At 42.9% G+C, this 16,988-nt stretch overlaps 2 protein-coding genes and 1 long non-coding RNA gene across 3 annotated transcripts in view; all 3 read right to left on the reverse strand.

Moving 5' to 3' along the window:
• The window catches only part of LOC137799485 (GTPase IMAP family member 8-like), a 29,090-nt gene extending 15,672 nt beyond the window's left edge, over positions 1–13,418 (reverse strand). Inside the window, exons 1-4 of the mRNA XM_068596279.1 lie at positions 13,362–13,418; positions 12,408–12,491; positions 5,504–5,587; positions 5,006–5,062 (exon numbers count right to left, since the gene is read on the reverse strand). Of these exons, the coding sequence (XP_068452380.1) occupies positions 5,006–5,062; positions 5,504–5,587; positions 12,408–12,483 (217 nt within the window). The 5' untranslated portion in view covers positions 12,484–12,491; positions 13,362–13,418. The remainder of the gene's footprint in view (positions 1–5,005; positions 5,063–5,503; positions 5,588–12,407; positions 12,492–13,361) is intronic.
• LOC137799392 (uncharacterized) overlaps positions 1–16,988 on the reverse strand; it is a 64,134-nt gene that overhangs the window by 30,616 nt on the left and 16,530 nt on the right. The gene's annotated exons all lie outside the window — the stretch shown is intronic.
• On the reverse strand, positions 1,559–3,395 carry LOC137799398 (uncharacterized). Its single transcript, XR_011079418.1, has 3 exons — positions 3,006–3,395; positions 2,356–2,412; positions 1,559–2,141 (listed from the first exon to the last, which is right to left on the reverse strand). It is a non-coding gene; the product is annotated as an uncharacterized lncRNA (long non-coding RNA).

The raw sequence follows: 16,988 nt of genomic DNA on the forward strand, positions 1-16,988 counted from the left end.
TTTAGGGATTTCATGTTTTTCAAGGACTTTTCCAGTCCTTGTTTTCCATGACAGTAAGAATCCTGTAAAAGCCAAAAACACGTAGAATAAAATCACAAAAAGAATAAAATCACAGCCAAACAATGCAAAAAATGAGAAAAACGGAAACAACAAAACAGGGGCAACAATATAGACAAAAGATAAACAAAGATTAAAATGGCAACTGCAAATTACAGATTAAGATTCTGACTACTTACAATATATGAATGTCTAAAACTCACAGCGTGTCTGCCTTTTCATGTCTGCCTGTGATTTTTGTATTATAGACCACACAAAATATGTTTTTATATTAAACATGAGACTAATAGTCAACAATCCAGCGTTAAGTATTACAACTACACATCAAATAAGGATTTTCTCCAAAACGCGGTGTTTGCTGGCAAATCTAAGAGCCAATCAACTCTCTGATGTGGCGACAGCAGGCGTTTCCCATCATGCACTGGGCCAGGCAGCCGGTGGAGAGCTGCTGCAGCGGCTGCCTCTGAAATCGACGGCCACCTCGCTCTCGTGAGATTATCGTTGACCACGTGTGAGTCAATCAAGTCAGACACAAATCTACCCAGCATGCATTGCATGCCGATTGAATGTGTTCAGAACTGGCTCATCTCGAAAGAGCCTCATGAAAGAAGCTCATATCAGGTGATGATTAGGAGTAAACAATAACATATTTAAAGAATGCACATATATTTTACAGGCTTTTGACTCTTGTTAGAATCTTCAAATAACCTTTCTTAGACATCTATTCACGACCAGAGGCGTCTCTAGAATTTCGACACATCCGGGCTTAGCTTGAAAAGTATAGCAAATGTGCACGCCGACATTTTTCGGCGTAGAAACATTTTCCACATACCCTACAGGTACCTGCTCTTCTGGACTGAATTGAATTGAGGCATTTCATGAAAAAGAAAATAAACAAGATGGTTGGATGTTATACCCTCACATTGACTTTAGCTTTCCCCTCCAGAAGAAGCCCAAGCTTCATTATTTATAGGTACACAATTCTCACACACTGCAATTGCATTTACAGACAGATGCTAATAATAACACATTTGTTTTCCATGTAATACCAACTAGCAGCTACATCCCTCTAGTAGTTCAGCTGCAACACGCTTTTCAAAATTATGTTTAAATCATTTCTATTCCCATTACCTCTTTGATTCCTGACCACCTTTGGGGGAAAACATCGAAATCTTTTTTGTGACATCTTGTTGTGCTGCTACCTAAAGACAGCAGCGCTGTTTTGGTTGAATGACGTCTCGTGTGACCTGGAGGTGTTAGTGCCAAAGCCAAAGTAGTGGCTTTTAAAAAATATATATATTTATAATTGTTACTCAAACCTGTCCAAAAACACTGTGGAAGCATCCACGTGAGATAACCGTAATTTGAGGATGTGATCTTTAAAAAAATGAAAATAAAAGAATTTGGGGCTAATTAAAAAACATCCCGGGATTTAGCCCCAAATGTCTGAGCCTAGGGACGCCACTGTTTACAACTTATGACATATTTGATACGTTTAGCGTTCACGTGGTACCAACAAACTTTAATCCACATTTACAGTCGAGGACGAACAAACTCTCCATTGTTCTCTTTCACAACTTGACCCAACCGGGTTAACAGCTCTGGACGTTCAAGGTTCTTTCTCCACAGAAACCTGTATTCACATTTCCTGATCATCTCTTTTAAGGGTGGATGTTGACGATATCTTTCCATGAAGGCTGAACTCTCCTCTCTGGGTGTTGATATCAGTACCAATGAATGATCAAATGATTGATCACTGAAGAGGTCCAGGACTCTGCAGAGCTTCTCTTTGAGTTCCTCAGTGAAGTCTTCAGGCTGGAGAACCAGCAGGAACACATGAGGTCCAGGACCAGAGAGGATCTCACAGGTTTCTACATGTCTTCTTAGTTTGTCTTCAGAGATGTTGGGCTGCAGCAGATCTGGAGTGTTGATCAGAACTATCTGTTTCTCCTGTAACTCTCCTCTGACTATCAGGCACTCATCTGGTTCTTCATCAGTGAACTTAGTCTCTCCCAGTATGAAGTTCCCCACTGAACTCCTCTCAGACCAGCTGTTCCCCAGCAGAACAACCCTCAGCTCAGACACTGAGGAGGAAACACTGAGTTAGAAACACAGGAAGTGAAAACTGAACCGGACTAACAAGCAGAAAGTCATAAAGTCATGTCTCATTTAAGATGGACTATCAAACCGTAAACTTAAAACTTGTAAATATTTAAATAAAATGTGATTTATTACAAACAGTAACTCTAGATGTTAATGAACAGAAGAATATTTCTGACACGGTTCAGTTTAACTTACTGTTTGGTGGCAACCATTCATAGCTGCTGCTGCGCTTTACAGGCTTCTCTTCTGTCTCTGTAGAGAAACACATTGTTTCATGTAATCTGTAATAATCTGCCCATTACAGTTATTGTTGGTGTCCACAAACATCTTCACAGCCTGAACAGAATGATATTATCATCTAGTCTGCATGAAATAAGTTAATACACTAATCTGCATCAACACCTCGATACCTGTGATGTCTGAACTCAACACAAACTGTTCTGGTTGGTTTGGATTCATTCAGCAGAAGTATAATGTCCTCTCTCCTCTGCTGTCCGCCTTAACCTGCATAATCTAGGGGTAATTTTTGATAAATCTCTGTCACTTGACCCCCATGTGAAGAAGCTGTCTCCATCTTGTTTCTTCCACCTTCGAAACATTTCCAAATTGAGATCTATTTCATCTGAATTAGAGATGGTCATACACGCTTTTATCTCTTCACGTATTGACTACCGCAACGCACTTTTCCCCGCACTCTGCAAATCTGCAATAAACCAGCTGCAGATAATCCAGAATGCTGCTGCCAGAATACTAACGAGGACAGATAGACGGTTTCATATAACTCCCATTCTCAGGTCTCTTCACTGGCTCCCCGTAAAGCACAGGATCCACTTTAAAATCCTCACCCTCACATACAGAGCACTCAATGGTCAGACTCCATCCTATGTAGCTGAACTACTCCGCCCATACACAACAGCCCGCTACCTCAGGTCCAACCAGCTGAATCTTTTGTCCGTCCCACACACTCGCTTCAAGACCCGTGGTGACCGAGCTTTTGAGGCAGCAGCTCCTAAGCTGTGGAACGCGTTCCCTGTACAAATTCGGTTTGCTGACTCGGTGATGTCTTTTAAAAAACAACTAAAAACGTTTCTGTTTAAGCTGGCGTTTGTTTAAGTACCTACAACCTGTTTTTAATTTACTTTTACCTGTTTTTATGTTTTGTTTTTGTTTTGTTCTTTTAAATTTGTTTTTAATGTGTTAGGGCTGCTCCATTAATTAATGTGTTTTACCGTGTCTTTTTTTTTTTTTTTTGACTGTACAGCACTTTGTGACCTTTGTCTGTGAAATGTGCTCTATAAATAAATTATTAAATTAAATTACGTTTTGCTTAGATGTGTAAATATCAGTCTGAGTGTTACTGGTTAAGAGTAAATGAAGATGACACACAGAAAGAAATGTAAAGCTTCAGGTCCGCCTAGAAAAAAAAGCACTTTTAGCATGATTTTTACCTTGAAATAATGCGGTCATAAGCTTTTAAATTCTCCCAAATACTACTTCAAAGTTTTAACATCATTTTTGCATTGTTTTACTTTGATAAAGTGAAGCAGAACAAAGTTAGAGAGGATTTAGTACAGAAAAAACTCAGGCGAGGGCTCACATTTATAACATTTGAATGTTATCATATACCAAAATATATATTTCACTTTTATATTACTTATGGTGATCAATACATCAGTTTTTTTAATGACTTATGAAAAATAATTTTAAAAATCTGATTTTGTTTTCATAAAACAACCTATATTTCCCCTTTAAAATAAAACAAGCACACACATTAACAATATTCAAACTGTAAAACAAAGGTAAGCAGTATTTGCTGATTGTAAAGCAATAAAGCGATTCATGTTTCTGTGCTCTTTGGCTCATCTCTCTGGTTCTTTGAGCTGGAAGGACATTGAATGTCTGGACTCTGTGGGATCGTCTTGCTTCTGGACTTCAGCATTTGTCTGATAGCACCAAGCTAAGGGTTGCTGGTTCTGGAAACATGCTGATTTTGGGCTTTTTTTGTTTAATACTTTTATGATTATCTTTCTTTCTGTTTGAGTTTTTGGTGTTTATAATATATTTGACGTGCAACATCAATATATTTTCTTGTTATTTATATGTTGCATTTGCAAAAAATACAAAAGTACCGATATTAGGATGCCATGGTTTTCAAAGGTTATGGTGAACTTAGAGGAATCTGTCATCTATTAGCAACTTGAAACTTTCAAACATTTAAATGAAATCAAATGTAAGTTTAGACCACCAACAAAACACTGATTATAGACGTTAATACAGTTTAATTAGCTTCAACGCTTCTGCTGAACGTCACAGGATGCTCAACTGGATCTGAAGCAATACAGAACATGTAGATATTCATTGACATTCAAATGCTCAAGATAGTGATTGTTGGTGCTAAAGAAAGGAAGTGAGGACCCAAATGCCAATGCAACAGTTCAAAGTAAATGTATTTTAACAAAAAACAATATCATTAAACAGAGAGAGAGACATTCTTACTCAGGAGGAACAGAGGAACACACAGTACGAACCAACAAAGAGACAGGAGACAAACAGGTACCAGAGGGAGTTAACAGGCAATCAGGTAGACACAACGAGGGCAGCACAGGTGAAGGGAACACACAATCAGGAACCAAGTAGACAGAGGACACACAAGACTTCAAAATAAAACAGGAAACAGAAAACTCAAATCATGACAGGTGTACTTTTTAAGATGTACTACCAAACTGTAAATGTAAAACTTGGAAATATTTAAATTACACTAAATGGGTGTTATTACAAACAGTAACTCTTGATGTTAATAAACAGTAAACTGTAAATAGTTCTGACACGGTTCAGTTTAACTTACTGTAAGGTGGCAGGAAGTCATAGCTGCTGCTGCGCTTCACAGGCTTCTCTTCTGTCTCTGTAGAGAAACACATTGTTTCATGTAATCTGTAATAATCTGCTCATTACAGTTATTGTTGGTTTCCACAAACATCTTCACAGCCTGAACAGAATGATATTATCATTATTATTATTATTATTATTAGAAGCTGCAGCTGATCACATGATGACTGCTGTGTTCAGTAAACATTATTGATCACATGATGACTGCTGTGTTCAGACACAACCTCTCTCCTCATGTTTCCTCCTGAAATACGATGAAAGCTTCAATCTCTGAAGAGACAACGAGCCAGAGGAAATAAAGAGAGAGAGCTTTAGTGAAACTACTAGAAACAGAAGCAGCTGGTATTTCTCCACAGGTTCAAGTCCCAGAGTCCTCTCCTGTCATTGACTTGATCCTGTTTGTTCCTCTTAGTGTCTAAACCTCTGGTCCTGTTCTGCTGTTCTTCACTTTCTTTACCTTCATGTTCCAGGATGCGGCGTCGTACTAGAAGCTGTAGCCTCCATTGGTTTATTGAAGAAAGCCCTCTGGTCATCTCAGACACTGAAAGGAAAACAATGAGTTATGAAACATAACAAAGTGTTGACTTAATCCATGTTGAACACAACAGAATTGGACCAACAACCAGTGAAGAAGTCACAACTTCTTTCAGGTGAATTAGAGGAATCTGTCATCTATTATCAACTTGAAACCTTCAAACATTTAAATGAAATCAAATGTAAGTTTAAACCTCCAACAAAACACTGATTATAGACGTTAACATAGACGACAATATTTTACATCTTGTGATGTGAGGAAAGTTGTCCTCTTTGAGAGGAGAGTAAAGATCCAGAAGAGATCCTGACTTAAAGTGCTCTGCATGGATCAGACCTCGGGGTCAGCAGCTTTGAGCATTAATGTTCAGTCTGGACTGTGAGCTGCAGCGAGTCCTGAGAAACTGACTGTGTTTCTCTTTGTGAGGCGGAGCGGCTCGCGGCAGCACCGCTGCTCTGAGAACAAACTACACACCAATACCAGCTTTCACGTCAGGCTCAAGTCTGCAAGTCCTAACGCTGCCTGTTGGTGAGGCTACAGAAGCGCGTGCACGTACATACACCACTTCAAAGTAAAAGCACGTACAAAAACCTGCAGCCTAAAACTGTCTGATTTGACCACAGTTTTTTGACTCCGCTCCCTGCTGCGGCCGCCAGCTCTTTCCAACAAGCCTGTTAATTTGCACACCGGGAGCTGCGTTTTGTCGATTATGGGCCGTTCCTTCTTGCAAGAGTAAACGGACTAAAGACAATTTTTGATCCAGAGATTCCATTACTCCTTAGCAGATCAACTGAGAAAATCTTCCATTACAATTGGTGTCAGAAGTGGGATCGTTTGAAGCTCCATCTCGGCTCTGAGGGTGTCTGGGAAGAAGGCCTCTTCAGATCCACAAACTGGTTCTGCCTCATACCTCATTAGACAAAGAGAGATGGGTCCTACGCCCAAAGAGCCCGATTGACTTCAAAACGATCAAACAAACAAGGAAGGAATTTTCTTCAAATCTGGTAAGAAGTTGATTTTCCAAATTTAAGATTTAAGTTCATAGAGATTACGAAGATGTAGAACTTCGTAAAATAATTGATAAAAACTAGAGAATTAAACAAATTGTGTTTAATGATATGGTCTCTAATGATCATAAGTTGTCTTGTCCTGTTGTATATAATGTATATTGATTTATAAAGTAGTTGTAGCCTAAAGTATTTCTGATTCATCATCATCCATCCAGTTTTTTTACTCAGGAAGACAGGACTGAGTAATACGATATCGCAATTGTACTTGGACATAAGGAAATTTGTCTGAGATCGTATTTCCAGGTTCTTGACCAACTAGGAAGACAGGACTGAGTAGTGCAATACTTGGACAGGGTTAAATTTGTCTGGGGGTTGTACTTTCAGGTTCTTGACCGCTAAGGAAGACAGGGCTGAGTAGTGCAATACTTGTACAGAGTAAAATTTGTCAACAGTTGTAATTCCAGGTCCCTGACCAATCCCATAAGGGAAAACAGGAACAATTTACGGATCTGCGATTGCATTCAGATAAACTCTGAAATCGTTTGTTGCAACCTTGACCTCATACGGTTTTCACTTGATTTTTCTACGGTAAAGAAAATCGGGACTTATAGTGACGCTATATTTAATAAATAAGTACTTACCACGCCTGAAAGAATGGGTGGAGCAGAGAGTAAAAAGGAAATGGGTCTTCCGGAGGGACCCATTGTAAATGTGATGAAGCAGAAATATGGGGATTTAAGAGGGAGTAACTACAAGATCCCTCTGCCTGATGAACCGAATTTCACATTCCTGAAGAATGTAGGGAAAGGAAGGTAATGTGTGAAATGATGCCTAAAGTAGATGCTAACACAACCGGAGCAGACAAAGCTTCTGGGATGTCCTCTTCTCTCTTATTGCACAGGATGGACCCTGATCTCAGACGCATGCCCTCCACCGTATTCATCACCAGCCAATCAACAGCCTGCAGACAACAAACTGCTGAAAGCATCACAGAACATTACACCAAGCTGCACGCTGTATTCAACAAACAAGCGGCCTCCAAGAACCAAACACCAGAGGTGAGGTCCCAGCTGATTGGAAGTATCATCTCTGCAGCAGTAACACTGAACTGCATCGGCTGTGAAGAAGCCCACCTCCAGACCACCAGACATGCTAATCGCGCGGAGAAGCAAACTGTGGCCAGATAAGAAAAGACTGAGTTAAAGGAACAAGAACTTCACTAGACTCAAGCAACCATGGCCCAGGCTGCTCAAGGCATGACAAGAGACCAAGCTCCACGTTGGAACCAAGAATTCAACAAACGTGGCAGAGGACGAGGATACCGGGCAGCACAGGCAGATAGACACAAATGCTACATCTGCCATCAGAGACATTGGGCTTTTGAGTGTCCATGGTGGGATGAAAACCATGTCCAGAAAGCACAGAGACATCAGAACTCTGACTGACGTGAGGAGGGGCATGCAGAGAGAAAGGGGGAAATCCTGTTGAAGCAGCAGAGAGGAGGGGGTGAGAAGCAAACACACACAAACACACACACAGCACATGCAAATGAAGAACAAGCACACACACAGCGCATGCTCGACTAACAAACACACGCACAAACATGCACTGATGACATATTTAGAACAGGCATCAAGTTAGTTGCAGGCATATAGTGTGTATAAAATACCAGTGAACCTTTAAAAATAAATAAATAAAAAAAGATTTTAAAAGTGTTTTTTTTTCTTGTAGAAACAGGAACCACAGACTCAGCGTTCAACGAAATGATTTGTCTCACCCTAAACTTAGTGGACAATATGTCTATTTTGTGGGAACCTTTGGGTTGACGTGGAAAGAAATTGTTTGTGATTCCAATCACGTATGATAAGAAGAAAAGGAGCTCTCTAAGCATACATTTTTGTCCTCAGACGTCTGCCCTGTAAATTTGTTTGACAGAAGCTTGAAGCTGACACGTGGGAATCAGTTTGATTTCCACACATAAAAGGTTTAAAAAAAAAAAAAAGTTGTACGCAGTCCCATCCAACATGACCATGGTCCAATTCCATATTTGCACATCTGCCTTACACTCTGTGTATTTGTTTGATGATGAAAAGCCACACACTGTTTCATTTCTTGCTGAGGCCTCCAGTCTCCCCCACCCTTACAGGAAGCTCCCTCTTCTTCTCAGGGCGACGGGTAAATATGACGTGGAAGTCATCAGAAATGCACAACTTGTGGTCATCACACCTAAATCCTTGTTTCGGCTTTGCAAACATCACTAAGCTATTGATGGCATAACTCCTGTGTTTAACTCTCTTTTGCAGGCAGGCGTAATTTCCCCTGCAATAGTTCACCTGTCGGTGTTTACATTTTTTCGTTGAGGAAAATCAGAGATAGAGGAGCACCAACAGAGTGGAGGTTTGTCCAGGACTCACAAGCAGCTAATGCAGAAGTCCATCTGAACAGTGTGGGGTCAAGACAGTGTTTTTCTTTTAAAACACTTGGCAGAAGAAGGACATTAAGCTAGTTCATCTGAATTACGGTTTGTTTCACAAAAAGTCCATTTCTTGGTTCACAATATTTCCGGTAAAGGCAAAACACTCCCGTCCAAACGCATTGCCTCAATTGTGACGCTCCTAAAAACCTTAAACAAAGAAACAAATAATGTTCTTTTTTACTGATGTTCGTTTATTCCAATTACTCTCAGCTTTAACAACTTTTGTTCTAATTGCATACAAGGTAAAAATCTTATCGCTCATGACAAAATTCAGTGGCTCTCTGCAGCCTCAGAAGCTTTCACAGAGATGAAATGCGCCTTACAGACTCCACCGACTCTGGGTCTGCCTGGTCCTAAAAAAACGTTCGCTCAGAAGGTTGATGAACGTTCTGGCTGTATGACATCGGTGCTCTTACAGTCTCATGAAGATAAATTACGACCAGTTGCATATTTCTGCGCAAAACTTGATCCTGTCGCTGCAGGTTTGTGCAATGTCTCCGCGCAGTCGCAGCTGTAGGAAGGACTCTTACAGCCTCTCGCGATGTGGTGGACCACTAACTTACTGGCTCCACATTTGATTTCGTTAATTCTCCTCCAACAGAAATCGTCTCACTTTTCCATGTCTCTTTGACATATAGAATGTCACGGTTAATCGCTGCAATGTTTTTAACCCAAAATTTTCTGTTTCCAGAACTCCAGGAGAACTCCAAGTTCTGTGCTCTCCTCGTCTAGGCCTCTCTGATACTCATTTGTCTAACCTTGATTTCTTTCTGTAGGTTGATGAGTCCGAATCACATGTTCCGTCCACGCGACATACTTGTTTTTTGTTGTTAATGTACTTTTGCATATGTTCTCTTCCTAACCATTTCTTTGCAGATCTGATGGTGAACCTTATCTCCCTAACGGTTTCTTTTTTCTTTCTTCTCATTGTGCTGAGTTGTCGCCTGGGTGGAATACCATGCGACAAAAGAGTCAGTGCGTTTACATGCTGGTATTAATTGGAATCTTGCTTTAGTCGGACTATGCTCTCTTTTGGGGCAACTGCTGTTATCCGAATATACATGGCAGTGAATAAATCGAATCATTGGCCGAATGCATGTCATATCCGATACGACAGGTGGCGCTGTTTTCATTACATGTAGTGGTGATACAGCCATCTCCGCTTGACCTCTTCACTCTTCATAATGGAGAGAACCCCGCTAGCTTCGGTGGTTGTCGGGGAGCTAGCGCAGAGCAAACGGGGAACTAGCAGCAGCGCTAGCTGGCTACATCAGGGAGCTAGCGGAGACACCCACCGAAGGTACTATCGGCTCGTAACCCGACTTTTACGTTTGTTTGTTTCTGCCGGCCGTGACAACTTATCGTCTCTTTCGACTTCCGGGTCACGACCTGGGAGGGAGGGAGGGAGGAGGCGGCGGGATCTTGAGCATGCGCACAAACGCATTGTCCAGTTCCGATCCGATTCAGCGTTTACATGCAGCGTTATTCGAATTATCAATCGAATCGAATCGAGTTATCCAGGGGTGTTAATCGGATCGTAGTCGGACCGCAGTTATTCGAATAAAGGTGTTTACATGAACTGGATAATTCGATTTTAGTCGGACTAAGCCAGTTATTCGAATCCATGTAACCGCACTGAGTGGTATGGTTGTCTAATGTCTAATGGTTAACAAATTAAGTATAGCAGGCATATGGTCTGAGTTCAACGCTCAAACATAATACGACAGATAACACTCAGAAGCGATTCATAGCAGATGAATCGCTACCAGAACCATGTTCTGACTGGACTAACGCAAGTATTAGCCGGAAATATCTCCTAGTGCCACTGCACTCGGTTCAAACAATGGCAAGGTTAATTGTTCCATGTGGGCTGATGATACTACTGTTTATCTGTGTTTACATTTGTTGTGTTACTCCTTTAGTGAAATGTTGTGTGTCACAGCTCATTTCCATACAAATGGTACAATACACACTACTCAGACTAAAATGACATATGAGACAAGCTTGATATATGTCTCAATCCAGACTTCTACGAAGACTCTGAAGACATATGCAAGGTCTCATACTCTGACGACACTCCTGGGTAAAATAAAAGGGTTTTTGTATGCTTGTAACACACTAAGAATTACCTCTCTTTAAAAATGTTTTTTATTCTTCACGTATCATTTAGTGATGAAGTATTTTAAACCATGAATGAGTCGTACTTTGAAAGGGTTTTGGAACATGATGTACAGACTATATTTTTGCATATTGTGTGATTATTATGTAATCAAAAGAGTGGAATGTAATGGGAAAATATAGTATTGCAATGTTAAACTGATTTAAATGTTTCTTTGTGATGTTGGAAGCAGACGGTGTGAGGGGAAGTGAAACAAAGGACTGTTTCCTGTGTATGCAAATGAGGGCGGGGGGGTCGTAAACAATTAGTGAACTGATGGGGTGATGAATTCCCAGGGCAAAGGAGATTGTGACTTCTTTGTAATCAAGGACCAAGAGACGAAAGGTCTAAGATGGGCGGGTACCCAGTGTTCCCTTTGTTCCACGTGGTTTGAAGGTGTGAACCTCATCGTGTATAAAAAAGAGCTGTGACTGTTGTTTCATTGAATTCTGTGTCGCAGACTGCTTTGGGTGGCTGTGGCAGACCGTTCCTTCTTGCAAGAATAAACAGACTAAAGACAATTTTTGATCCAGAGATTCCATAACTCCTTAGCAGATCAACTGAGAAAATCTTCCATTACAGCAACCATTCCATGCTGCTGCTGCGCTTCACAGGATTCGAGATTACATTGATTAGAGATACACATTGTTTCATGTAATCTGTAATAATCTGCTCATTACAGTTATTGTTGGCGTCCACAAACATCTTCACAGCCTGAACAGAATGATATTATCATTATCATTATTATTATTATTATTAGAAGCTGCAGCTGATCACATGATGACTGCTGTGTTCAGTAAACATTATTGATCACATGATGACTGCTGTGTTCAGTAAACATTATTGATCACATGATGACTGCTGTGTTCAGTCAACATTATTGATCACATGATGACTGCTGTATTCAGTCAACATTATTGATCACATGATGACTGCTGTGTTCAGACACAACCTCTCTCTTCATGTTTCCTCCTGAAATACGATGAAAGCTTCAATCTCTGAAGAGACAACGAGCCAGAGGAAATAAAGAGAGAGAGCTTTAGTGAAACTACTAGAAACAGAAGCAGCTTGTATTTCTCCACAGGTTCAAGTCCCAGAGTCCTCTCCTGTCATTGACTTGATCCTGTTTGTTCCTCTTAGTGTCTAAACCTCTGGTCCTGTTCTGCTGTTCTTCACTTTCTTTACCTTCATGTTCCAGGATGCGGCGTCGTACTAGAAGCTGTAGCCTCCATTGGTTTATTGAAGAAAGCCCTCTGGTCATCTCAGACACTGAAAGGAAAACAATGAGTTATGAAACATAACAAAGTGTTGACTTAATCCATGTTGAACACAACAGAATTGGACCAACAACCAGTGAAGAAGTCACAACTTCTTTCAGGTGAATTAGAGGAATCTGTCATCTATTATCAACTTGAAACCTTCAAACATTTAAATGAAATCAAATGTGAGTTTAAACCTCCAACAAAACACTGATTATAGACGTTAACATAGACGACAATATTTTACATCTTGTGATGTGAGGAAAGTTGTCCTCTTTGAGAGGAGAGTAAAGATCCAGAAGAGATCCTGACTTAAAGTGCTCTGCATGGATCAGACCTCGGGGTCAGCAGCTTTGAGCATTAATGTTCAGTCTGGACTGTGAGCTGCAGCGAGTCCTGAGAAACTGACTGTGTTTCTCTTTGTGAGGCGGAGCGGCTCGCGGCAGCACCGCTGCTCTGAGAACAAACTACACACCAATACCAGCTTTCACGTCAGGCTCAAGTCTGCAAGTCCTAACGCTGCCTGTTGGTGAGGCTACAGAAGCGCGTGCACGTACATACACCACTTCAAAGTAAAAGCACGTACAAAAACCTGCAGCCTAAAACTGTCTGATTTGACCACAGTTTTTTGACTCCGCTCCCTGCTGCGGCCGCCAGCTCTTTCCAACAAGCCTGTTAATTTGCACACCGGGAGCTGCGTTTTGTCTATTATTATTTTATTTTTTTAAAGAATGAATGGCATGCGATTTACCCATAATACCTTGGCAATCGACCGGCCGATCGACCTATTGGGCACCCTTGGTTTTAACCACCAACAAAACACTGATGATAGACGTTAATATAGACGACCATATTTCTGACTCAGTCCTGTTTAATTTACCTTCATTGCTGCCGCTGCGGCCACTGCGGCCACTGCGGCCACTGCCGCCGCCGCCGCCGCCACCACTGCCACCGCCGCCGCTGCCGCCGCCGCCGCCACTGCCGCCACTGCCGCCGCCGCCACCACTGCCACCGCCGCCGCCGCCACCGCCGCCGCCGCCGTTGCCGCTTCCGTTGCCGCTTCCGTTGCTGCCGCTGCTGCTGCTGTTGCTGCTGCTGCTGTTGCTGCTGCTGCTGCCATCTGCCTCTATCCATATTGCCGCTCCACCAGCCACTCCAGCTGCCGCCACAAGTGGCGGCAGCTGGAGTGGCAGCACAGGTGCTGCAGCCACCGGTGCTGCCGCTCCACCAGCCACTCCAGCTGCCGCTCCACCAGCCGCTCTAGCAGCCGCTCCACCAGCCGCTCTAGCAGCCGCTCCACCAGCCGCTCCACCAGCGGTCTCACTGGTCTGAGATGACGAGGCCCCCATAATGTCTTCTGCTGAAAACGTCTCAGACTGACTAGAGACTAACTTCTGGTCTGAAGACCTGGAGAGAGAAAAGCACGAGATGTTAGAGGATGTAGTTTGATAACTTGTCTTCCTCATCTGGTGATAACTCATGTTGTTCCATCCCCCTGAAGAAACCCTCCGCCCCCTGTAAATTTCTCCACAGTGCCAGATCACAGCAGAAGTAATCTAAAGTTCACTTTCCTATGAAACAAACTAAATGGCCGTATGTTATTGCTTTAAGCTATCACTATTTTAAGCTGTCAGCGATGACTTTCAAAGTCTAACAGCTCATGTTTGTGCGGTGAAGACAAACATCAGCAGGCTGGAAAGCAGCTCACTGAGCCACTGATACTGATGCAACCTGATGCTCACACATCTGCACTCGTTCTGTTTTTCTTTTGCAAAAAAATATCTTGTTTTTTTTTCTCACAATGAGCCATTTAGTAGTAACTCAATATTAGTTATTTTATTAATGGAAATAACTATATTTAAATTTTTCTAACTTTTTTTTTTAAAGCGATAGTACTTTTTTTCTGAAATTATAATGCTGCAAAACAATTGATGTAAAACAACTCTCATCTACACAATCTGACTAAAGATGTGTGATATGATGTATTCATATTCACATGATGGTAAAAGGTTCATGTTAACCAATAGTATAAAACACAGTTTAATAACTGCTATAATGTTTACAAAGAGCCACGTTCACCACGTGGTTCAACGTAGTAGTAAAGGCCAGCACCTATCAGCTAATTGTGTCTGGACGACGAGAGCTTTCAGTTGTATTTTCGGCTGAGCAGGAGTCAGTTTGAGTGTCTTCTGAGCTGCAGAGTCGTGTTTCCATCTAGAATTGTAAAGCTCTTCATAATTAAATACCGCTAACATCAGCGCCTCGTCGGAGGTTTCCATTTTCTTTTTTATTCCCCGCTGTTCACACCACACGAAAACAAGTGATAAAGCCCGCCTCTCGCTTGATCCCATTGGCTGCCTGGGCCGAGCCTGATAGTGATGAGCTGCGCCTTCCGCTTTAAAATGGAGAATATTTTAAGAATATTTTAAGTTTTAAAGACGCTGAAAAAACATCACCGCGTTTAAAACACACGCGCTCCGGTCAAAACGTCATAATTCTCAGTGATCTATCCGGTTATGAGTCCATAACTTAACGGACACGAGTCTGTCCGTTCCTCTTCCTCCTGCTGCTGAGGAAGAAGAGCTTCTGGAATAAAGTCCGACAATAAGAAAGAACGGAGAGATCAGCTCGAGCTGCTCACATTCTCCTCATCGATCACACATCGATCATCTACAACATTTATTCATATTTATTGCTGAGAATCTGCTTTCAGTGGTTTACTCACCAGCTGCGTTCAGAGCTGCGTCACAGACGAAGAGAGAAGTGAAAGTGAAAGTTAAGTTGAGGACAGGAGGTGGGGCTCCTCTGGTGACGTCACTAGAAGCTCCTCCGTTGTTTCATGTCCAGAGCTGTTTGGAGACTGCGCCATCCTGAAAGAGTCTCTCCTTCTCTTCCCTCTCATGTGCACATTCATCCAACATGAGCACATGATCTGTCATGACGTCTGCACCACACAACACATGAAGACCAACAAGTGTTGTGTGTGCACACACTGAGCATCATGTCTACACAACTTACACAGTGACACACATGTATCTTTACATTTCATTTAGCTTTTATCCAAAGAGACTCACAGAAAGTATTCAACATGAGCACAAACTCACAACAAGAACCAAGAAAGTTAAACTACAGAGTGATACAAGTCACTGCCATCCTCACTCACTCCTCTCTCCTTCTCTCCTTCTCTCCTTCTCTCCTTGCCTCCGTTCTCTCCTCTCTCCTTCTCTCCTCTCTCCTTGCCTCCTTTCTCTTCACTCTCATTGCCTCCGTTCTCTCCTCTCTCCTTCTCTCCTCTCTCACTTTGGGGTCGTATGCTCTGAGTAAGTGGAGCTGCACCTGATGATCTCTCCACGGCCAGCAGGTGGAGCTGGAGAGCTAAGTTAGAGTGATTTATATCCCCTGAGGACCAGGACTCGCATCCAGACCCGCACCCGGACTTCAGGGGCCTTGGCTGGGTCCGTTAGAGTGATCTGGACCCCTCGGAGGACCAGGATTATCATCCAGAACTTTACCCGGATCTCAGGGCTCATTCCTGGGTAAGTTGGCGTGATCTACAGCCTCTCAGGACCAGGACCCGCATCCAGAACTTTACCCAGATTTCAGGGCTCATTCCTGGGTAAGTAAGAGTAATGTAGACACCCGCCCCACCCCCCCCCCCCCCCACCCCCACCCCCCCCCCCCCCCCTGCCCCTGAGGACCAGGACTCGCATCTAGAACTTTACCCGGATTTCAGGGCTCGTTCATGGGTAAGTTAGAGTGCTCTAGATCCCCTAAGCACCAGGACCCTCATCGAGACGCGCATCCACACTTTAGGGCTCATTCTTGGGTAAGTTGGAGTGATCGAGACCCCCTGAGGACCATGACCTGCATCCAGAACTTTACCCGGATTTCAGGGCTCATTCTTGGGTAAGTTGGAGTGATCGAGACCCCCTGAGGACCAGGACCCGCATCTAGAACTTTACCCAGATTTCAGCGCTCATTCCTGGGTAAGTTAGCGTGATCGAGACGCCCTGAGGGCCAGGACCCTCATCCAGACCCGCACCCGCAATTCAGGGCTCATTCCTGGGTAAGTAAGAGTAATCTAGACCCCCTGAGGACCAGGACTTGCATCCAGACCCGCACCCAGACTTCGGGGGCCTCGGCTGGTTTCCTTAGAGTGATCTGGACCCCTCGGAGGACCAGGATTCTCATCCAGAACTTTACCCAGATTTTAGGGCTCATTACTGGGTAAGTAAGAGTGCTCTAGGTCCCCTGAGCACCAGGACCCTCATCCCGACCCTCACCCGCACTTCAGGGCTCATTCCTGGGTAAGTTAGAGTGATCGAGACACCCTGAGGACCATGACCCGCATCCAGAACTTTACCCAGACTTCAAGGCTCATTCCTGGGTAAGTAAGAGTAATGTAGACCCCCTGAGCACCAGGACCCTCATCGAGGCGTGCATCCGCACTTCAGGGCTCATTCCTAGGTAAGTTAGAGTGATCGAGACCCCCTGAGGACCATGACCT

This window comes from Clinocottus analis, unplaced genomic scaffold, assembly GCF_023055335.1.
Source record: "Clinocottus analis isolate CAN_PGR_092001 unplaced genomic scaffold, fCliAna1.0.p SCAF_35, whole genome shotgun sequence".
NCBI classification, from domain to species: Eukaryota; Metazoa; Chordata; class Actinopteri; order Perciformes; family Cottidae; genus Clinocottus; species Clinocottus analis.